The sequence below is a fragment of a genome, unplaced genomic scaffold (genome assembly GCF_019419815.1).
Source record: "Pyrus x bretschneideri cultivar Hongxiangsu unplaced genomic scaffold, Pyrus_bretschneideri_v1 Contig15, whole genome shotgun sequence".
Taxonomy (NCBI): domain Eukaryota; kingdom Viridiplantae; phylum Streptophyta; class Magnoliopsida; order Rosales; family Rosaceae; genus Pyrus; species Pyrus x bretschneideri.
Genome location: NW_025999446.1, coordinates 3,192,253 through 3,215,202, shown reverse-complemented (window position 1 = coordinate 3,215,202; position 22,950 = coordinate 3,192,253). Strand labels below are relative to the sequence as shown.

Genomic DNA, 22,950 nt, shown 5'->3' with positions numbered 1-22,950 from the left:
CCAAATCAACAACACAAATGAAATCATCTTTAAGCAAATGCACTTAGCTTAACAACTCAAAGTGGTCCTTTGTGAGTTTTGTATATCATCCACAAGCTTAATGATAGGGTAATTTAGGAGGTACGTAATACATACATACATACATACATACAGACATACATACATACACACACACATATACATATATATGATTGAGTACATGGACGCCAATAAGGACCATCAATTTTTTTATAGTCGGCTTCAAAACTGCCTTAATTGCTTGTGGTCCGAGAAATTGATTACCCTAACGGTTTGATTTGTACATGATATGCATGGGGATGGACCATTTCCAGCCTTAACTTTATAAATTGACTACCATGCACAAAGTCGGTATCACGTTCAGATGGCACGGAATCATTAGCCAACGCAAATGGTCCACCAATCTACGGTCACAAATCGACGATATCGGGGCTCACTTTCTAATCATGAATAGTATTACTCCTCTGGAATGTCTGTCACCGCCAAATGGTATAAAAACAAACCCAGATGAGAGAAAGATGGTGCCAATTCAACCACTTTGGTAATATACTTTGAAAAATCGAATTTGAATTGTTGATGTTTTGATATGTTGGTGTGTCCCACTTATTTCCCTGCCGACATTGATCAAGTTAGTTCTTCGTTGATGCATCATGAAAAGTAATATATATCTTCAACGTATAGTGTATGTGATTGATATGATATATACACACACCACCACATAATTATAGTTCTATATAGTTGTATGATTAGGAAGTTTTCATATTATTACGATGTTGGTGGCCATTTGGGTATAGTGATAAAAAAGAATGAGGTGAGTTGAGTCACTAATGTATGCGTTAGAAAAGCGACACTTAATTTCGTTTTGTTATTGAGTTCAAATTGCGTTGATTTTTTATTTCACAAAAGGACCACTTCGAGTTGTTAAGCTAACTAGCTAAGTCCATACTGCCTGTATTTTTTTCTTTTTACAAATAAACAAAAAAATTGCAGGTAATAAGATTGTGAAAAGGAAAAAAAATTGCGGTGAAGGTGGATCGAACACCTGACCTTCAGATCTTCAGTCTGACGCTCTCCCAACTGAGCTATCCCCGCGGGCACTAATTTGTTGCTATTCCACTAATTTAGTGAAGATTCAGCAAGACATGGACGTGTATCACCAAATGGGCTTCATTCAATTAGACTAGAGGGCCTATTTAAATGAGAAGCCTGTGATTATATCATTGGGCCCACATTTCCAGTCCAAATAAGGCCCAACGCTGGAAGTGAAACCCTAATCTAGTCGCTGACGACGGCTATATAAACAGCTGAACCTTCGTCCGCGAGAGATTTCCCGCAACTCCTCTGAAATCTAGGGTTTCTCTCTGCAACCAACGAAATGGTACTCTCTCTCGATCTCTCATCTCTCTCATTTCTAGCTCCGATAACAGTTTAGTTTATAATTAACAGTTTAGTTTATAATTGCGATTGTAATGGTGTAAATTTGGGAATATGAATTAGGGCAAAGGAACAGGAAGTTTCGGAAAGAGGAGGAACAAGACCCACACTCTCTGTGTGCGGTGCGGCCGCCGCAGCTTCCACCTCCAGAAGAGCCGCTGCTCCGCCTGCGCCTACCCTGCTGCCCGTCTCAGAAAATGTAAGCCTACTCAACTTTTAGTTTTAATTTTTTGAATTAATTATATGTAATTAAGTGTGCAAGTTTTAATTTTTGATTATTTGGGGTTGTTTCAGATAACTGGAGTGAGAAGGCGCTGCGCCGAAAGACTACCGGAACTGGGCGGATGAGGTACCTGAGGAATGTGCCGAGGAGGTTCAAGAGCGGCTTCCTTGAAGGTACACAGGCTGCTCCAAGGAGCAAGGGAGCTGCTGCTGCTTCCTCATAAGTTTTCTGAGCCCACTGAACTCAAACCTGTTTGGATTTTTGTTTCGAATTTTGTTTAGTTGTCTTGATAGTTCTGAATTTCACTTGAATTTTGTTTAGACTGTCTCGATTCGCAGCTGCATTTTGATATGAACGGAAATGACTCTCAGTTACAATTACATTTGGCCTTTATTTTTCTTGTTGGGTTGATCCTAGCATGTCTTTAGCTTCATGGTATCTTCCGAAGATTGAAGTTGCCTCTATTTTGTTAATGAATTGGAATTATACTAGGTTGCACATTTAACTCGGATGCTAAGGTGCTTGTAATTTAAGTGATTAAGATCACTTTGCATTCGTAGTCTTGGGAATATGCTTTCATCGAAACTTTTGGCGTCAATCTCATGCACCTGATGTCTTTAGATTATACTCTTGCACCCTATGTCTTAAGTTCGAACTCTTGCACCTGATGTCTTCAGATTTAAATCTTGTACCCTAGGTCTTGAGATTGAACTTTTGTACCTGAGGTCTTGAGTTCGAACCCTTGCACCTAAGGTCGTGGGTTCGAACTCTTGCGCATAAAGGTCTTGGCTTCGAACTCTTGCGCCATAGGTCTTGGGTTCAAACTCTTACGCCATAGGTCTTGGGTTCGAAATCTTGCATAGGTCCTGGGATTAAAATTTTGCACCCGAGGTCTTGGGATTGAATCTCTCCTGAGGTCTTAGGATTGAATCTTGCACCCGAGTTTAGGGATTGTACTCTTGCATCCAAGATCTTGGGTTAGAACTTGGACCTAAAAAGAATATGAACTGAAAAGGGATAACAGGAAGGAACACAGGATGTTTAGAAGTACATGATCAGAGTGCAATCCTAAAACAACTTCTCAACCCTTGTGGAGATTTTTGGATTTGCTTGATTTCTGACAAGTTTAGTCGGATTTGTTTGATTTCTTACCAGTGTAGTAAGTGTTCAATCTGTGATTAATATAGACATCAAGTTGATGCAGGCTGGGATACAAATATGTAAGTTACAAAAGGAGCACAACGTCGAAATGCAAAGATTATGGTTCCTGAACTTTAAATAAAGATTTCAATAGGTTTACACAAGATTAAAGGAGCATAAAGTTGAAGGAAAAAATTTCCATTTCAACAACAAAATCGAGCAACTATTAGCTTTTGCCAAATTAATCACGTTCTCTCCTTTTACTCAATGTATGGCTGCCAATTTAAACACCATTTTCAGATGCAACAAACAACTTACAAAGTCTTCGTGGATAAACTACTTTGTGTAACGTTGGGATTTTATCACAGGTTCTTGTACTTGGATTTATCTGAACAATTTAGACAGCGGACCTACTCGAGATTGTGATGGCAAGATTCAAGTTTTCGGTTTTCCTAGTGCTTCAGCCAGTAGTTTCGCAGCTGAGCCATATGTAATAACATCTCATCACGACCCTGACTGGTCAGGCTGCTGGTCATAATCCACGGAGGCACGGTCTCGAAGAAGCCGCTTATTAACTCCTGGAAATCCTGCACATTTTCTTCTGCTTTCTTCCCTCCGTGCCTCTTCTTTTTCCGCTTGTCACATTTGGTGAATATCAAAGTCATAGGAATCTGAAAGGGCACATAGAATTAGAAGCATGCTCAAGAAAGCGCCCCTTTAGTTTTTACGAATGCTTAGTTACATCCAACCAAGGGACATGCTCTCCTTCGCATATACAAAACGAAAAACTGAAACTTTTCGGCCGGATATGTTTAGGGAGGCCAACTCAAGATTAGATTAACCATGTATGTTTCTTCATCATTCTGAAGAAAATAAACAAGTGTGTATTTGTCGGAATCTCTAGTGCCAGGCAATGCCGCCGGAAAGCTAACGTTAATCAATCTGGTAATCTGAGGATCAAATGTTAATAAAGGATATTACCTGATTCTGACCCAGCCAACTAGCATACTCCAGATCAATTTTTTTGGCAGGAATGCTGGCATCGATGAGAAGGAAAACCGAAACTAATGTCGACCTATTCAGGAAGTAGTCTTTAGTAAACTTAACCCAGTCAGTTCTAAGTTCCTGTGGTGCAGCTGCATACCTGCCAGGTTACACAACACACAAAGATACGACAAGACCATCAGTAGAAACTCACATAAACAAGGGAGAAATCAGCAGTCTCGTGTGTATAATTAGCAGGAGCATAATCATAGGAACAGAACGAATCCTAGCATAATGCAAACTGTAAAGAAACTAAAACCAACAAGTAATGCGCTCCGCACAGCTCTCGGAAATTAAATTCTTCATCATAGCAACCATCCGAAATTTCAGACTAGTATGTTTGCATCTTCTCCACAAACAAAAAGAATCGTAGAAATCAAATAGACAGATCTTTCAGTCATACCCGTAGCCTGGCAAATCCACCAGGTACCAGCTATCATTGATCCGAAAATGATTGATACATTGTGTTTTCCCTGCAAGAAATAATGAACGAAAAGCGAATCAAGATGCTTCAACGCATGATCAATCCACAAACCAAAATGCCACAATGCCATACATCAGGGTATCTCTCAAACTCTACTAAACTTCACAAGACAATCAAGCAAAGCAACAACATTATCCTTAAATTTGTTGAGCTTATGGCGAAATCTTCAATAAACCGGCACCCCGAATCAAACGAATACTAATTTTTAGTTGGCTTTTCTTCACTATAGGACTTGAATAATGCATCCAACCCAAAAATTGAAAACTGAATTGATTGAATTTACAGTACAAATTACTGACCAGGTTTCTTGGAAGTCAAAGCGAGGCGCTTCCGTCGCACCAGCGAGTTGAGCAGCGAGGACTTGCCGACATTGGACCGACCCACGAGAGCAAACTCCGGGAGACCATCAGAGGGGCAATCCTCAGTCCTCACACTGCTCTTCACGAACTCGGCCTGGTCCACCTGAGCGTTCCTGGCGTATTTACTGAGCAGAATATTGGACCCTTTCAAGATTCGGGTGCTCAGAGCACCGGCGTCGGTGTACGACACCTCGGTTTCCGGCGGCACGAAGAGCTTTTCGAGCGGGATTTCGATGTGGGTTTCAAATTCCTGAGGGGGTTCGATTTGGGGTTCCGGCAATTCGGAAATGGGAATGGGTTCGGAAGCTGAGAGGGTGGATTTGGGGGCTGAGAAGAGGGCGGAGGTGAGGATTGGGGGGAGAGTTGTGGCGGTGGCCAAGGCCGGGGTTTTGGGTTTCGGGAAAAGAGAGAAATGGGTGGAGAGGGATATGTGGGTTCTTGGGAGGTAAAGCAGAACCATATCTGAAGATTTTTGTTATTTTGATTTTTTGTCTATGATTTGGGAGCAGCCATGGGAGCGGGGGACTGACGAGGGAGAAATCTTGGAGGCGGGGGACTGACGAGGGAGAGAATTACCGATAGACTGGAAACGGTGCGGTTTGCTATCGCAAATAACTCAATTTTTTACAAACTGAACATTCATTCGGAATTCGGTTAGCGTACTTACGTATATTTAATATAATCATTATCTGACCATTAAATGATGATTATAATAAATACATATATTTATATAAATCATATCTGACGGTTTTTTTTTTTTTTTTTTTATGAAGTGACATATCTGACTGTTAAATGTTAATTATTTTAAATACATATGAATGTTGTAGCCATCCTAGGAATATGAAGCACCGATCGGTTCCTCCATGGCTAACAACCAAACCGTGAACATCATGGATCCAGTTCTTGCCTCAAACGAAGCCCATAATTCAATTGGGCAGCAAGCAGGTGCGCCTACAACCCACACAGTTGGACGGCAAGCAAATCATGATGGTGGCAGCAGAATAGGCAAAGGCCCACTTAGCCCACCAACGGAAGACCACCAAGAATTAGAACCGGACCCAAACAATATGGACCAGCAACTTTCATTATTAAATTTGATTTTGTCCCAAGAACAATCCGATGATCCAAGTAAAATTGGCATTGCATTCACATCATCTGTTAACCGAGATTCTGGCTGGATAATTGACTCTGGGGCTACATATCATATGACATATGATGAATCCTTGTTTCACTACTTAACCGTGCCACCCATGGAGAATGTTATCACAGCAAACGGTGAAATTGGTCCAGTTACAGAAGCTGGTTCGATCGCCCTTACTCCCTCTTTATCTCTGCATAACACTCTTCTTGTTCCTTCACTATCGAATCATTTACTTTCTGTTGGTCAAGTTACGGAACAATTAGATTGTGTTGTACTCATGTTTCCCACTTTTTGTCTCCTACAGGATATCCAAACACGGACGATCATTGGGCGTGGTACTAAGAGGAGAGGGTTATATTATGTGGATGATGTGGTACCAGGCGGAGTCAACCAAGTGAGTAGTGGTCATAACAACAAGGTTAAGAGAATCTGGTTATGGCATCGTCGACTAGGACATGCATCTTTTGGTTATTTAAGATAATTACTTCCGTCTTTATTTAATGGCGTTTCAGACTCTGATTTTCAGTGTTAGGATTACATTCTTGCAAAAAGTCATCGTACTTCTTACCACTTGAGTCTCAATACAAGATCAGTGCCCTTTAAGTTAATTCACTCTGATGTATAGGGTCTCTCACCAATTGCGACGCGCCACGGTATCCGGTGGTTTGTTACCTTTGTAGATGATTGCACCAGAATGACTTAGCTCTATACCATGAAACAGAAGAGTGACGTTGGGCAAATTTTCCAACAGTTTTATCGAATGATTGGAAATCAATTTTCTCTTCCTATCAAAGTCCTGAGATCCGATAATGGTGGAGAATATCTTAATTCTGAACTATCACAATTTTTCGCAGAGCACGGCATACTTCAAGAGACTACTTGTCCTCAAACTCCTCAACAAAATGGTGTGGTAGAACGTAAGAACAAACATATCTTGGAAACTACACAGGCACTTCTAATTGGGGCTCATGCTCCTCATGCCTATTAGGTGGATGCAGTTATGTATTCCGTTTATCTTCTTAATTGAATGCTCTGTCGAGTTCATAACTTCCGAACTCCCATGGAAGTCTTGACGGATTATGTCACTCTACCATCTTCTTTTCAATTATCACCTCGCATATTTGAATGTGTGGCTTATGTGCATCTTCACAAGAATCAACGAAGTAAATTGGATCCATGTGCTGTTCGTTGTGCATTTCTAGGATTTAATAGCCAACATAAGGGATATCGATGTTACCATCCACCTACTAAGCATTTCTATGTCACCATGGATGTAATGTTTTCCCAAACTAAGCTGTTTTTCATCTCTGATCAAACCCACTGTACTCTTTAAGGGGAGTTGAATAGTAAATACGAAGACTACAGTTGATTTGATGTTCCACATGAATGAGACAGTTGGCATGGTCCTAATAGTACAGACAAGACCGAGATTGAAGACTTAGATGTTATGAGCAACCCACCTAACCACACCTTACCAAAGGGTCGCGACGCAGCAGTTCATAGCCTAGTAGTGACCAACGACACAACAAGCCAAAGCCCAGCAGATCTTGACCGTGAAACTCCTGACCAAGAGATAGCTCATGCAGCGTTGAATAATGAGCCTACACCATTTATAGATTCAGTAGAAGGTAATGGGTCCGCGAGTGATATTGAGACTGTGCAAACAGAAAATAATCCTTATTCTCCTCCATTAGTACACGCTCATGTCCCCGCGGATATCCAAGAGGTACGTTCTTATACTCTAGATATTGTTGAAAATTCCTATATTTTACCTTCTAGGCAAAACCGTGGGAAACCACCTGACAGGTTTTCTCTAGAAGGAAAAGTGAGATATGCAATTGCACAGTATGTGTCCACTCATTGACTATCACCCAAGTACAAGCCATGGTGAATCAAATGGCTGGGATTAAAATTCCAACAAAAGTGGAAGAGGCTTTGCAAGACCATCGTTGGGTAGAAGCCATGGGAGTAGAAATGGAAGCCTTACAAAGAAATGGAACGTGGAATGTTGTGTCACTACCACATGGGAAGAGACCAGTGGGATGTAAATAGGTGTTCACCATAAAGCACAAGGCGGATGGGTCTATTGATAGATACAAGGCAAAATTGGTAGCTAAAGGGTACACACAGACATTTGGAGTTGACTATCAAGAAACATTTGCTCCGGTCGCAAAAATGACTACTATTCAAGTCCTTTTATCTTTAGCAGCTAACCTGGACTGGCCTTTGAAACAGTTTGATGTGAAGAATGCTTTCTTACATAGAGATCTAGAAAAAGAAGTATAAATGGATCTTTCACCAAGATATGAAACACCGAATGAAGCAGGGAACTCCGAAATGCTCTTTATGGACTCAAACAATCACCCAGAGCATGGTTTGGAAGGTTCACTGAAGTAATGAAAAAGTACGGCTATAGACAGGGAAATGCAGACCACACTCTGTTCATCAAACGCATGGAAGGTAAAGTTACTTTATTAATTATCTATGTAGATGATATGGTAGTTACTAGTGATGACACAGAAGAGATAAAAAGGTTGCAGGGGTTTCTTTCATTAGAATTTGAGATAAAGGATCTAGGAGGCTTGAAATACTTCTTGGGCATTGAAGTTGCTCATTCTCGTGATGGTATTTACTTGTCTCAGCGAAAGTATGTTCTTGATCTTCTCTCTAAAACTGGAATGTTGGCTAGTAAACCAGTTGAAACTCCTATTGTGCAGAATCATCACTTGGCGATATACCAGAATCAAGTTCCTACCAATAAAGAAAGATATCAAAGATTGGTAGGACGGTTGATTTACCTATCACTTACACATCCGGATATTGCGTTTGCAGTTAATGTTGTAAGTCAGTTCATGCATGCTCCTAGTGAGGCTCACATGGCAGCAGTGATGCGTATACTGAGTTATCTAAAAGGTGCACCGGGTAGATGACTGATCTTCAGGAAACATGGACATATAGAGGTAAAGGGGTCTATTGATGCTGATTGGGTGGGAAACATTACTGGTCGTCACTCCACATCAGGCTACTTCACATTCGTAGCAGGAAATCTGGTAACTTGGAGAAGCAAAAAGCAAAATGTAGTGGCTAGATCCACGGCTGAGGCAGAGTACAGAGGGATAACACATGGAATTTATGAATTGTTATGGCTCAGGATTCTTCTCACTGAGATTGGGTTCAAGCCTTAATGAGCTATGTTATTATACTGCAACAATCAAGCTATGAGAGAAATAGCCAATAATCTCATTCAGCATGATCGTACAAAGCATGTGGAGGTAGATAGACACTTCATCAAAGAGAAGTTAGATGTCAAATTGATTGATATTCCATACGTGAGGTCTGAAGAACAATTAGCAAATGTGTTAACTTATGCAGTTTCAGCAAGGGTGTTTCAAGACTCATTTGATAAGTTGGGCTTAGGAGATATCTATGCACCAACTTGAGGGGGAGTGTTGGCGTGAGTCAACTATTTCGTTTAGGAATGTAATCCTATAATTTATTCCTTGTATAATTGGGATTCTTATTTCCTGTTATGTGGGATATTGTACAACTATATATTTACCTCCTAGAGAGAAGAATAAACATACAATTCAAACCCTAAATACTTTTATCTTTAAATAGTGTATTCGAGCTTAGGTATGGGTTGAAAAATAATAAATTGCAGATAAATATTTCATTATAGAATAAATTGAGTAGCCTAGCATCCATTGTAGACTTCAATATCTTATAGAAAAATGTAAGCAAAATTCAGAGTTTTCGAAAATTACCGTCCAAAATTCATCCCTAGACAATACTCAATCCTTCATTTGATCATTGAAAGTAACCATCAAGGGGTGTTCCTAGTGGGGATGTCACAATGGAGCGACTTCACTTGTTGGATAAAGTTTTGACATATTAAAGAGTTAATTGAAAGTTGCGCATCTGGTGACACTTGTTTAGACTTTAACACAACTCTAAAGGAGAATAGAGTCACCCATCAAACCTTAAACAAAAAGCAAAGCGAGCTTATCATATAGAGAATATTTACTCACTCACTCCCATTCTCCTATATGCTCTACTTCATAATTTTTTGCAATTCACTCAAAATGGGGAGTCAATATGAAGAAGAGCAAACGATTTTCTACCTTTATCATTCATTGCTTTGATTTGGTTGGGGTAAAAACTCTAATTGCTAAGCATTTTTACCCACATTTTTATTCATTGCTTTGATTTGGTTGAGGTAAAAACTCTAACAGCTAAGCCTTTTTTCTTCAAGCAAATTCTCATAGACTTTGCCCTCTTTCAATTGCTCTCCCTCTTTGTAAATTGTAAATAAATAACTAGGATACGTCCTCTATTTATAAGTAGGGGAAACATTGAAAATCTAAATGACAATGCTATATTATTACACCTGAAATTTCGAAGATTATATGGATTTTAAAATTTGTCGAAGATTATATGTATTTTAAATTGGGTGCTTTAGATTTAGCCCCTTACAACTGTTGAACTCTAGACATAAACCCACCTATATTAAAACATCTAAATAAAACCCAAATTTTGAATTTGATGTCATGTAAGATAAAAGATGTCCATACATTTAAATTTATTTACAACACCATGCCACCAACATTAATATGGCTATTACGGTTTTTTTGTAGACTTTTAATTTATTGTCTTTTGTTTGTCAACAACATTCAATTAATTCAAGTTTTTTTTGCTTTTAATTTAAAAAAACAAAAAGAAAAAAGAAGTTCTTTTCTTCTTTTATGTGAAATCGCCTAATCCAAATCTAATTAGTTCAATATACATTCTATTGAAAAAGTAGATACATTAACTTGTGAAAATAAAAAAATAAAAAAAAGGTAAAAATAAACTTGTAGATACATTGTTTCTTGTAAAAACTAAACAATACTTACATTATTTTCATAAAAAAAAATAAACAATGTGTAATTTTTTTTTTTTTAAATTACACAATAGGTACACAATTTTCGTAAAAATTAAATAATAGGTACTTTATTTTTGGAAAAAAAAAAAAAAAAAAAAAAAAAAAAAAAAAAAAACCTAGTAGAAACATTGTTTCTTTTAAAAATAAAACAATGAATTTATAAGGTAAATTAGTTTTTATGTATTTTGCATGTATGGGTTTGTTATTATGTAGGTAAATTATTTTTCATGTATTTTACATATACTGGGTATATTATTTTTCTTTTTTTAAGCAATCTAATATTTTAAAATTTTAATAGTAGGTGCACTATTTGAATCAAATGTTTTTTTTTTTTGCAGGTAAATTATTTTGCATGAATTTTGCATATATCAAGCATTTATATATATATATGTGTGTGTGTGCGCGAAATAATTTACCTTCATTAATCTGTAAAATATAATTTTATTGAATTAATTAAGCAATAAAGCTTGTATAATAACATACATTAGACATATTTTATGTTATTATATATTAGGCAATGAATTTGTAACATTTTTTTTTTTTTTTGTAAAATCATTAATTCTCTCTTACCATCTATCCACATGGCATTAATTATGTACATCAAACATTCAATAGGGTTTATCAAAAAAAAAAAAAAATTCAAATAGGGGTATTTTAGGCATCCGAAATTTTTTAATGTGTGAAGTCAAACATAATTAATGAATTTGCTGATGTGGATCTAGTTAATGGGTTTTATTCAAGAAAAAAACATATTTCGGGTTTTAGGTAGAGAAAATTAAGTTTTAGGGGCTAAAGTTATATTTTCAGTTTTAAATTTAAGGATTGAGTTGAACTTTAGATAATGTTATCCAATCAAAAAGAACTCGGGATGATGTTAAGGGTTTATGAGATAGAGTAAGATTGTTAGTTCTCGTTCAGACCCTAACTTAATATACTAACAAACAACCATTCTTATTACCAAGAACCAAATAACAAACTCATAATATCATGATATTCAACTCCAGCTTTTGCACAATTTTAGCTAAGCTAGTTGTAGGCTTAAGATACAGTTTGCTTTGATTAATGCTTCCCGTAATCCTAAAAACCAAAGCCAACTAATATGTATTTTGATTAGAGGCATAGTTTTATCTGTATTTATGATCAAGTTTTGACATGTTGAAACTATGTGGGCAAGCTCATAGACTGCACTTTCTTCCACTTGTAAAGTAACTGTACGCTCGTGTACATATCATTATCCACACAATATTATAGTTGTCTCCAATATCTTAAACATAAAAAATCCACTCCAAAATGTAATGTTTAAACAATCCTTGTAACATAGATTTCACATTTTTCTTCTTCTTCTACTGAGCAACTTTATGTCAAAAAGTCACAAAAAATGTACTTGCGTACAATTCATGTGTAGTAGTATCATTATAATACTAGTTTACACTATCATTCATCTAAAGCGTACTGAGTCATACTCTTCACGTCTTTTCTAAGCGTTGCACATAACTTACATGTAACACAAACAAATTTCACTTTCATCCCTATATTTCCAATTTCAGCAAACTTGATTCCCATGGTTTTCAAAGTGTTCTCATTCAAGGACAAAATATGTTAACTTCTGTCAATTTCCTCACCAATGTTCCTATCATCCTTGAGCCTTTTTTTTTTTTTTTTTTTTTTTAACAAAAAAAAAAAAAATGTAGCTGGTGGCTTTGCCATGACAATTACAATAGAGCACATAAAAAACCCGTTCTAGATGATATTGTTGGGCTGTTGGGCCTTCCAGGAAAAAGCCCATTGAAACCAATTATTTTGTACTTTTGTTCATTGCTTTCTGGACCTGGAGCCCAATTGTACCAGTGCAGCACAGAAGAGGGGAGAATTTACAGACAACCAATACCATCCAGCCACGTCAGGTCATCGTCTCGACAAGTTTCTCTCTCCTGTGGGGAAGGCTGCTTGGATGCTCCTCTTTCAAGTTTTTCCAATTTGGTTTCTGAGATTCAGTGGCCAACTCTTCGTCCTCGATTAGATCTCCGAGCTCACTGGACGCAGTCGTACGGCCGTGGCCGACCTCAATTCCGATCGATCATGGCTCCTCCGGCGCAGGCTCAGCGATCTTCTTCACCGTCTCAGCCTTCCGGGTAAGTCCAGATTCTCCCTCCCTCCCTCCCTCTCTCTCTCTAAACCCTAGTCTCCAACGCTGATCACCTGTTTGGTTCCCGAGAAAATTTTGTTATAGAAAATTGGCATTTCTATAACAGTAGAAGAAATTTCGATTAGTTTTGGGTCAATCTCATTTCCTGCATTCATCGGTCGTCTGTATGTGAATTATCAGTGTATTTAGTAATTTACTTTCTGAGGAACTGTTTTGAAGAGTTATATTCAAATTCCGATAAGAAAACCGAGCACAGCTGAATTCAAAGTAAAGTTATGATCTTTCTATATCTTTTGAAAGCCGTAATTTGAACTTAGAAAGCAAATTCTACTCCAATTGTTTCAGCATTTTCTGGGAATCATTCGTATCGTGGTTTAATCTCTCATTAACAATCTGCATGTTCATCAGTTAATTATTTGATTCCATACTCACAACTTACTTTCCAAGCAGAAAAGGCGAAGTTGCTGATGTGAAATCGCAGCTCCGGAATCTTGCCGGCAGCCGAGCTCCGGGAGTTGATGATTCAAAGAGGGAGCTTTTCAAGAAGGTTATCTCTTACATGACGATTGGCATTGATGTCTCGTCTGTTTTTGGAGAGATGGTGATGTGCTCAGCAACGTCGGATATAGTTTTGAAGAAAATGTGTTACCTTTATGTTGGGAATTATGCAAAGGTCAATCCGGACCTTGCACTTTTGACGATCAATTTTCTTCAAAGAGATTGCAAAGATGAGGACCCGATGATCCGAGGGCTTGCATTGAGGAGCTTGTGTTCGCTACGAGTGACAAACCTCGTGGAGTATTTGGTGGGGCCTTTAGGTGCAGGTTTGAAGGACAATAATAGTTATGTGAGGATGATAGCAGTTATGGGGGTTCTGAAGTTATATCATATATCGGCCTCAACTTGTGTTGATGCAGATTTTCCAACCACGCTTAAGCATTTGTTGCTTAACGACCGGGATACTCAGGTAAGGTCATTTCACTTATCTCACAATGTCTTGCTTAAGGATGCTTTGACAATTGAAACTATTATACTGAGGCCTCTCTTTCACCAGTGATACTCCTTACTTGGTCAACTATAAAGTAACTTGACAACAATCTCCCTACTTTGGGTTGTTTTTATATTAAGTTTTGCTGATTTTGATGCTGTCCTAAAATTGTATTTTAAAAGGATAAAGCATCGGCTGAAGAACGAAGTTCAATGCTTTAGATATAATAATCAAATAATCATTTATCTGATGTATACTTATACATGTTCCAGTTTTTTAAATGTTGCCTAATTTTTTTCACCATGTTTTATTGAACGTTATGGATGATTCAGGAAGTTTCGTCTGTTTTTTTAGGTAAGAGATTCTCATATTCTTATATTGTCAGGTGGTTGCAAATTGTTTGTCTGCCCTACAAGAGATTTGGAGCTTAGAAGGAAGCGCGTCTGAAGAAGTATCCAGGGAAAGAGAAATTTTGCTTAGCAAGCCAGTTATATACTATCTTTTGAACCGGTAGTTTATCTCTCTCCCTCTCTCTCTTCTCTTTTCCATATGGGTTCTGCATCATGCTGGTATAGTGAATATAATATCTAATGGTGATTCCTCCACATAGTGCATAAGTAGAAAGCCAAAGTAATATGACAACTTTCTCACTCGGGGCCAATTTTTAATTGTTCAAAATGATTTAATATCAATAATTCCATTTAACTTAACTAATGATGAAAAAAACAGCAGTTGAGTTTGGTACATGTTCTCCTATGCAGGATTAGGGAATTTAGTGAATGGGCACAATGTCTGGTACTTGAGCTGGTAGCTAAGTATGTACCTGCAGATCCCAATGAGATATTTGATGTCATGAATCTGCTCGAGGATAGACTTCAGCATGCAAATGGTGCTGTTGTCTTAGCAACCACTAAAGTATTTCTTCAATTGACTCTGTCAATGACTGATGTTCATCAGCAGGTAAACATAAAGATAATATCATTTAAACTTTTATTTTTGCAACTCAAAATGTAGGAAGAAATATAGCTGTTTTAATGTTAGAAAAGGTAACCTCTCGTAGTTGCATAATCATATAGGAGCTACTCTATATATAGCAATATAGAAGAACTTTCGGCTGCTAGTCATCCCTTTTTTTGTTAGTTGGAAAATAATCCATATGGTATCAAAAGTGATTCTAGCATGGAAAAGAAATAACATTTGAGGATCTGATGATTTTGACTTTTATGCCTATGATCCATGTTGCACCATCGTGTACTATTCGTGCTATTTTATAAGATTAACTCCTCTAATTAAAGTTTATTTTCCCTCTTTTTATTGGTTAGGTATATGAACGCATCAAAGCTCCTCTCCTGACCTTAGTGAGTTCAGGAAGTCCAGAGCAATCTTATGCGGTTCTAAGCCATCTGCATCTTTTGGTGATGCGTGCACCTTTCATATTTTCTTCAGACTATAAACACTTTTATTGCCAGTACAATGAGCCATCTTATGTTAAAAAGTTGAAGCTTGAGATGTTGACTGCGGTGGCAAATGAGAGTAACACTTACGAAATCGGTAAGAAAACACCACCTGAAATTCCTTACAGATTCTTGAGCAATAGGTTGAGTGTATGTGTATATGTGTATTTGTGTCTGTCTGTGACATGGTAAAAGTGTGTTCTTAAGGTGATCCTTTCTTTGGTTTGGTCACGGGTGCTGTTTTTCTTGCTAGCTTTCAAGTTTGATGCATGATCTTGATTCCATTTCAGTGACGGAATTATGTGAATATGCTGCAAATGTTGATATTCCCATTGCAAGAGAGTCGATTCGTGCAGTTGGGAAAATAGCTCTACAACAGTATGACGTGAATGCAATTGTTGACCGACTTCTTCAATTTCTGGAGATGGAAAAGGACTATGTAACTGCTGAAGCTCTGGTAAATCATCATTTTTTAGTTCTGTTAGATACTTATAATGGTAATTCTGAGCAACCAGTTTACTGTGGTTCATTCCTGTGAATGATATGTTAAATGGCTTAGAGATTGTATAGGTCAGTTAAAGAAAGTGAAGGAAAATAGAAAATAAAAGCAAAGTAATGATCATGTTATTTTTATATACTCAATAACTGGCCAGAATGACTCAAGTTTGGAGTTCTTTTATACAGGTTCTTGTAAAAGATCTGCTGAGGAAATATCCACAATGGAGTCAGGATTGTATTGCGGTTGTTGGGAACATCAGCAGCAAAAATGTTCAAGAACCCAAGGCCAAGGCAGCTCTTATATGGATGCTGGGGGAGTATTCTCACGAAATGCATGATGCACCTTATATTTTAGAGGGTTTGATTGAAAATTGGGAAGATGAGCATTCAGCTGAGGTAATTTACCAAGTTTCCATTTTTTGTTCCGTCTAAACATATGCTGAAATTTTAATGAGCCACAGTTTATATGTCAATGTCTTCACTTCGTGTGGCAAACAGAAGATATTAAGTTATTTTGTTTTGGTGAAGTGTATCTTAGTTGGTTTTGATGATGATCCATATCCTGTTTAGCCTCTTGATGGTTATAAATTACTCAGAATATACTCGGGTTTTATGAATGAAAAGAAAAAGTATTGTGTTGCTGTCTCAATTGATCACCCAATGTGGGTTCAAATCCTAGTGCTTGGAATTTAATAACAAAACTGGGGTCTAGTATTTCTGTATTTAAATGTATAAAATGTGGGGATTGTTTAGGATCTTGTGGTCTTCTTTCTTGCATTTTACAGCTATAGATATACTTTTGAACCTCTAATGGTACAAATTCATGAATTAAACCTCTTGTTGTGCTATTAATTACTTATATACTATTGAGTGATGGAACAGTTTCATTGCACAGGTTCGTTTACATCTACTCACAGCAGTAATGAAGTGTTTTTTTAAGAGGGCGCCTGAGACTCAAAAATCCTTGGGAGCTGCATTGGCTGCAGGCCTTGCTGATTTTCATCAGGTGCCTGTTCTTGTGTGTTTGTTGTTATTTTGTATGATTAACTTTAAAGTCTTCTACTTCTACAATTATTTTCTATTGGTGAGAATTTTGTCATATTTTCTTTAGGAATGTTCAGTAAACTATCAATTGGTTGCAGGATGTTCATGATCGAGCCTTATTCTACTACAGGCTTTTGCAATATAACATAAGTGTAGCAGAACGAGTTGTGAACCCTCCAAAGCAAGCTGTTTCTGTCTTTGCTGATACCCAGAGCAGTGAAATCAAAGATCGGATATTCGACGAATTTAACAGTCTGTCTGTGGTATATCAAAAGGTAATAACAATTCCCCTCCCATGTAAATGATTACATATTAAAAGAAAACAACACTCCCATTCCCCTTCCTGGGTGTCAGGATAGACGAACAAAAGGCACACACATTGTATATGTGACTACTGAATATAACTGTAAACCATATGTACTTACCTTTATTGATTGCCATGTTTTCGCTTATTTACAATATATTGAGAGCTTTGTTGAAGGGAGGCCTCACAAAGATTGATATTTTGAAATGCTTGCAGCCATCCTACATGTTTACTTATAAGGAACACAGAGGACCGTTTGAGTTTTCAGATGAAATTGGAAATTTATCTATTGGGACAGAATCTACAGATACTGTTGTTCCTAATAGAGTTGAAGCTAATGATAAGGATCTGCTATTAAGTACTTCAGAGAAGGAGGAGACAAGAGGTCTCAATAATAGTTCTTCTGCATATAGTGCTCCTTCATATGATGCTTCGTCCTTGTCTGTTCCCACTTCTCAACTGTCGGAGTTGGCAATTTCAAACCCTAGCGTGTCTGGAAATGTTCCGCAGCCTAGCTTTGCAATTGATGATCTCCTTGGCTTGGGACTACCTACTGCACCTGCGCCTGCACCTTCACCTCCTCCATTGAAGCTTAATCCAAAAGCTGTCTTAGATCCAACAACTTTCCAGCAGAAGTGGCGCCAACTGCCGATATCTTTATCACAGGTACACCTTGGAATCCATATTCGGCCTGCATAATGTTTACACCTGGATACCTGGATTTATATTTCTGTACAATTTTTTTATATTTTATTTTTTCACAAGTTTCATCTATCATTTGATGCAGGAGTATTCTATTAATCCTCAAGGAGTTGCAGCATTGACAACGCCTCAAGCTCTCCTACGGCATATGCAAGGCCAATCCATCCACTGCATTGCGTCCGGTGGTCAATCCCCCAACTTCAAGTTTTTCTTCTTCGCACAAAAGGCAGAAGAATCTTCTACATTTTTGGTAGAGTGTATAGTCAACACATCATCCGCCAAAGCTCAAATAAAGATTAAAGCCGATGATCAAAATGCAACTCAACCCTTTTCATCCGTGTTCCAGTCTGCCTTGTCCAAATTTGGCATGCCATGATCGTTTTAGTTCACATCAGCAGAAAATAGAGCACAAGTGAGTCCCTTCGATTAGTTTCCTCCGAAAACAAAGGGAAAAGTGCGCAAGTGTGATTTTGTGGATGCAGATATTCTACATGAGATTCCATATGGGGTGAGTGGATTTTTCTTTTCGTAATGTTAAATTTTCCTCTTTTATTGTAAAACCGGAACCGATATTTCTGTTGTATCCCCCAAACCACCACCCTCAAATTTCTGGTGAAGTTTGGAGAGTACTATGACGTGTAAAATTCATGTGCTCCGTTTTTTTAAGCAGGCAGAATAAAGTTTTACATTGTAATGTAGAGATACTTTTGGAATTGGATTTCAGTTTCTTCAGGAGAGTGAGCTATGTCCATGTCCAATTCCCACTTATCAACCAACCCCTTTAGGGGATCTCGTCAGTCAGCTTCCTTACAACCTCGTTTGACTCGCACGCATGTCGATAGCCGGTACCCTTGCACCTTGCACTACATCATGATGTTTTACTAGTTGGGGTTCTTGTTTATTCAGGGTGAGAACGTGAATGGCATGGAAAACGACTTCTGTACGCGCTTGTTTATTCTTGTTCATTGATTCTCCTATGGTTTGTCCAATTCGGAAACAAAAAGCAAACAAGGTTATCTTAAAAGCGAAAAGCCCTCAAAGGGATTGGGAAGGACCATAGAGTTGACAAGCTCTTTATTTTGGAGAAACTTCGTTTACCTCAGTCTTTTGCCTTTTATGTTGTGTCGAACTGCCGAATCGAAAAAAATTGGGTGCTATCATATAGTTTTGTATCAGCTAATTTGTTTAATTCGGAGACAGAAGCATACAAGGTTATCTTAAAAGCGAAAACAAATGTGCAAAAATCGTTTCCCTTACCCCTCTCCACCGCCCCCACATTGTCATCGGTAGGTGAAAGATTTGGCTTGGGCCTGTGTTGGACTTGAGCTTGGGCCTGGGTTGTACTTGGGCTTGGGCCTGCACTTCTCTGGTGCTTATGTGAGTTGGTTTTCTTCCGACTTTCCAGCAGAGTAGACGAACTAACAGAGCCATGGCGTTAGTCTGCCGAGTTTTATCAGCTGCGAGAAGGGGTTTAAAGCACAAGGCTTCGGCGAGTAGCCCTCACTCTCGGCGTTGGCTGAGCAACCAAACAAGCTTTCTCCTTGGGAGGTTGGTGGAGGAACCCAATTCACGCATCAAATCCTTACTCTCTTCCGATGAATTCTCCGCCCTCCAAAGCTCGGATTTTTCCTGGGAATCCCTCGTCAGTTCTCTCGCTTCTTCTTCCTCTCCCGAGAAATCCCGATTGGTAATGTTACCGCTCCTTAACTACGATAGTTGTAGCTCAAAGTTAGATTCTTGAGAAGTGTTTGTATTTTCTCACCCGCTGTTTGGTTGCTGATAAAATTAATAGAAAATGAAATGGTTTATGTTGTTTAAGTGGGGAAATGAGTCCAGAACTCAACTCGATTGGGCTTATACGGAATGCCCATACGCGCTTTTACTGGAAGTGCTTTTATTGGAAGAACGTGGAGTGGAAACAATTTCTAATATTTTACAATCCATAAGTAGCAAAAAAAAATTTGTGACAAACATTGCCATAAACGATTTTGGTTATCTAAGAGGGCTTTAGTAAAAGCACTTTCAAACAGGCCCTGTGATTGATTAGTCTAATTGGATAATTTGCATTTTTCTTGGTTGGCTAGAAGATTGAAACCAACTTCTACTTATATATGTCTGCGCATTGTTTGATTAGTCAGGTTTTGGAGTGGAAACTGGAGAAGTTGCTCGAGGCGAATGAGAGAGATCATGATCGTTACTCCGAGCTGATATCTCTGTGTGGAAAAATTCACAATCTCCCACTTGCAATGCAAGTGTTTTCTTCTATGGAGGCTAATGGAATCAAACCCACTTCTGCCGTTTTCAACTCCCTTATACGTGTTTGCTTCTCTTCTGGTAATGTGCTGACAGCTTTAAGCCTATATGAGATAATGAAGAGCTCGGAGGGATTTAAACCCGATTCCGACACTTATGATGCATTCATGTTTGCATTCTCAAAGTTGGGCAATGCTGATTCTGTGCAAGCTTGGTACTCGGCCAAGAAGGCTGCCGGATTCACTTCTGGTGTTCAAACCTATGAATATCTGATTTCAGGGTGCATTAAATCAAACAATTTTGAGTTGGGTGATAGGTTCTATGAAGAAATGGTGTTATCAGGGCACATGCCAAGCTTGCCTGTATTGGAAAGTATGGTGGAAGGGATTTGTAAACAGAGAAGCTTTGATTTAGTTATAGACTTTTTGAAGATGGTGCTAGATGCCGGATTGAAGATCAACGAGAAGATGGCTGAGATGGTTGTGGGATTGTACATTGAACTTAAGATGATGGAGAAATTGGAGGAGTTGCTTGTAATTCTTACGGAGGCCAATCAAGTTTCGGAAGTTCTGTTGCTGGTCCACTGTGGAATTATACGGTTGAATGCTGCATTGGATAGATTGGATGATGTAGAGTACTCTGTTGGGAGGATGTTGAAGCAAGGATTGTCATTTAAACATCAGGATGATGTCGAAAAGGTAATCTGTTCGTACTTCAGGTGCTCCGCTCATGACAGGCTGGAGTTGTTTTTGGAACGTATTGAGGGTTCTTATGAACTTACGAAATCAACTTATGATCTGGTGGTTGCCGGCTATCGAAGAGCAGGATTATCTGACAGGTTGAACGACATGAAATTAGCTGAAAAAAGGTTTTAGCGCCGATGTATCCTATACATACTCTAGTTTACTCGAAGTATCCCAACGGTGTAACACTGGCGACTTACTTGAAAAAACGAGGACAATCGCTTTGATCTCTTGTTTCGGAGAACTAAGTGGCTCTCGAGGAACGGAAAAAAACATATTAGATTTTGATCCGGGATGAAAGACAAGAAGTACTTCAAGAAGAAAGACAGCATCCAAATCTTGTAACCTAAATCATGGGAACCAAGCAAGCATTGTTGTCATCTGCCCTAATTTTACATCTTCCTTTGTATCTTCTTATTAATTGGAGCATCTCCCAGTAGAAACAGTGCTAACAAGAAAAGTCAGTCAACTTGTATGTGAAATAGCCCTGTATGCAAATTTGTTCAATCTGAATTTGAGACTTTGGGAAGTTGAAGAGGCTTTGTTTTTCACAAACCATATTATCTATACTAACGGAGAGGGGATGTGCTTAGTCTCACAATGGGCTAACAATAATGTGGTTTAAATTTGTCTCTGATAAGAATCGAACTAAGACATCTGACTTACAAGTGAAGAGGGCTTAAGGATAAACACTGAATGGGTGAGTGATGGATGCCTAATGACTTTTATGATTGAAGTCTATAGACTCAACTATCTAATATGGGCACCTATATCAAAAGAGAGACTTCGGTATAACTGCTTTATTAGGTCAGCTCTCACATAGATTGAGCAAGCATGGAATCCGGTGGTAGAAAAATCTCAGTGGGGCAATGGATTCCATTTCCCCCTCGCAAACACGCACAAACCTTAACGATGTTCGGTTGGTTTGGTTTCATACATATAACTGTGGCGACGTCTTATTAGCTTGTCTTAAATGCTGGATCGCATGACACCTCTATCAAAGGTTCTCTCTATTAAAACGTAGAATTAAATTTTATATTGTGAGAATTATCTTACGAATGACGTTATCGTGATGTTGTCCACCCAAGCTCTTTTCCCATATCAACTCATAGTGGCCTATAGCCCTAGTGAGACAATGGAAGGTGAACGGGATTTCCACTTCCAACACCAACAACAACAGCAACTAGTTACTGTCTTACTGATCACATGTTGCTTCCCCATTCATATATAAAAGTAAAGTAAGTGAGAGGTTGATTGGAAGATTAGTTGGAAGAAATTTATTAAAAAATAATTAAAATTTCGTTCACGGGCTCTCCTCAATTATGTCCTATCTGTTATAAATAACATGTGGATGGTCCATATAAATAGTGATTCTTTTGCCTATAAAATGAATGAGAAGGAGGAGAGCACACACACAAAACAAACGGAAGAAAGACAGAGGAAGGAAGAGGAAAGAAAAGAGAGGAAGAAGAGATAAGAGCATAGAGAGTTATTTTTGTACTCCTATTATTCCAGTTTATAAATAAAAGCATCACTGCTGCCACGAGGACGTATTTTAGTCACACTAACTGTAGAGGAACCTCATCAATATCATATCTTATTTACTTTTATTCTACTGCACACATACCGTCGATTTTACAACACGTTATCAGCACGAGAAACTCTCGTGTCAGTGGAAAGCACAATGCCACAAATCCGATGAAGCACTACCTACATCTCACCTCTATCAGCTAGAATCTCACAGATAAGAAAATCTTTTCATTTCATCTTCAAATCTCTGTACTACTGATTTTCTTGAAGCAACTATGTATCTTGTTGTATGACTGTATGTCATCCTTTGTAGAAGCAAAAGGGTACAGACTTAAAATCCATAGAATATCTGACAGCCATGTAAACAACCTTTGAACTCTAACTTGCTGACCTTGGATTGAAATACTTTCTTCTTGAAAGTTGTTCATCGGCTCAGTACCTATAACATATCAAATTTTCAAAAAATTCCAACGGTGCGATCGTTGCAGATGTCTGAAAATTCTGCAAAAAGCTGGACAACCATC

At 38.3% G+C, this 22,950-nt stretch overlaps 4 protein-coding genes and 1 non-coding gene across 6 annotated transcripts; 3 read left to right on the top strand and 2 right to left on the bottom strand.

Moving 5' to 3' along the window:
- Positions 1–1,037: 1,037 nt before the first annotated feature.
- On the bottom strand, positions 1,038–1,110 carry TRNAF-GAA. Its single transcript has one exon. It is a non-coding gene; the product is annotated as a tRNA-Phe (tRNA).
- A 131-nt stretch (positions 1,111–1,241) lies between these two features.
- Positions 1,242–2,072, top strand: LOC103957485 (60S ribosomal protein L37-3). Its single transcript, XM_009369648.3, has 3 exons — positions 1,242–1,396; positions 1,516–1,651; positions 1,747–2,072. The coding sequence occupies exons 1-3, from the start codon at positions 1,394–1,396 to the stop codon at positions 1,896–1,898; spliced, it is 291 nt and encodes a 96-aa protein (XP_009367923.2). The 5' UTR covers positions 1,242–1,393; the 3' UTR covers positions 1,899–2,072.
- An 853-nt stretch (positions 2,073–2,925) lies between these two features.
- LOC125475534 (GTP-binding protein At2g22870-like) lies at positions 2,926–5,162 on the bottom strand. The gene is made up of 4 exons (XM_048580357.1): positions 4,643–5,162; positions 4,263–4,332; positions 3,797–3,959; positions 2,926–3,486 (listed from the first exon to the last, which is right to left on the bottom strand). Exons 1-4 carry the CDS (start codon positions 5,160–5,162, stop codon positions 3,268–3,270), a joined length of 972 nt encoding a protein of 323 aa, XP_048436314.1. The 3' UTR covers positions 2,926–3,267.
- Positions 5,163–12,682: 7,520 nt separating this feature from the next.
- On the top strand, positions 12,683–18,632 carry LOC103957483 (beta-adaptin-like protein A). Its single transcript, XM_009369647.3, has 11 exons — positions 12,683–12,896; positions 13,361–13,877; positions 14,284–14,408; positions 14,660–14,858; positions 15,221–15,449; positions 15,643–15,809; positions 16,037–16,246; positions 16,746–16,856; positions 16,993–17,169; positions 17,415–17,864; positions 17,986–18,632. The coding sequence occupies exons 1-11, from the start codon at positions 12,844–12,846 to the stop codon at positions 18,274–18,276; spliced, it is 2,529 nt and encodes an 842-aa protein (XP_009367922.2). The 5' UTR covers positions 12,683–12,843; the 3' UTR covers positions 18,277–18,632.
- A 148-nt stretch (positions 18,633–18,780) lies between these two features.
- On the top strand, positions 18,781–21,425 carry LOC125475533 (pentatricopeptide repeat-containing protein At3g18110, chloroplastic-like). 2 transcript variants are annotated; one of them, XM_048580355.1, is made up of 2 exons: positions 18,781–19,587; positions 20,039–21,425. In XM_048580355.1, the coding sequence occupies exons 1-2, from the start codon at positions 19,330–19,332 to the stop codon at positions 21,026–21,028; spliced, it is 1,248 nt and encodes a 415-aa protein (XP_048436312.1). In that variant the 5' UTR covers positions 18,781–19,329; the 3' UTR covers positions 21,029–21,425. The 2 variants fall into 2 exon arrangements, with proteins under 2 accessions (XP_048436312.1, XP_048436313.1); XM_048580356.1 differs by having other exon boundaries at positions 19,455–19,587; positions 20,035–21,425.
- The last annotated feature ends 1,525 nt before the right edge of the window (positions 21,426–22,950 follow it).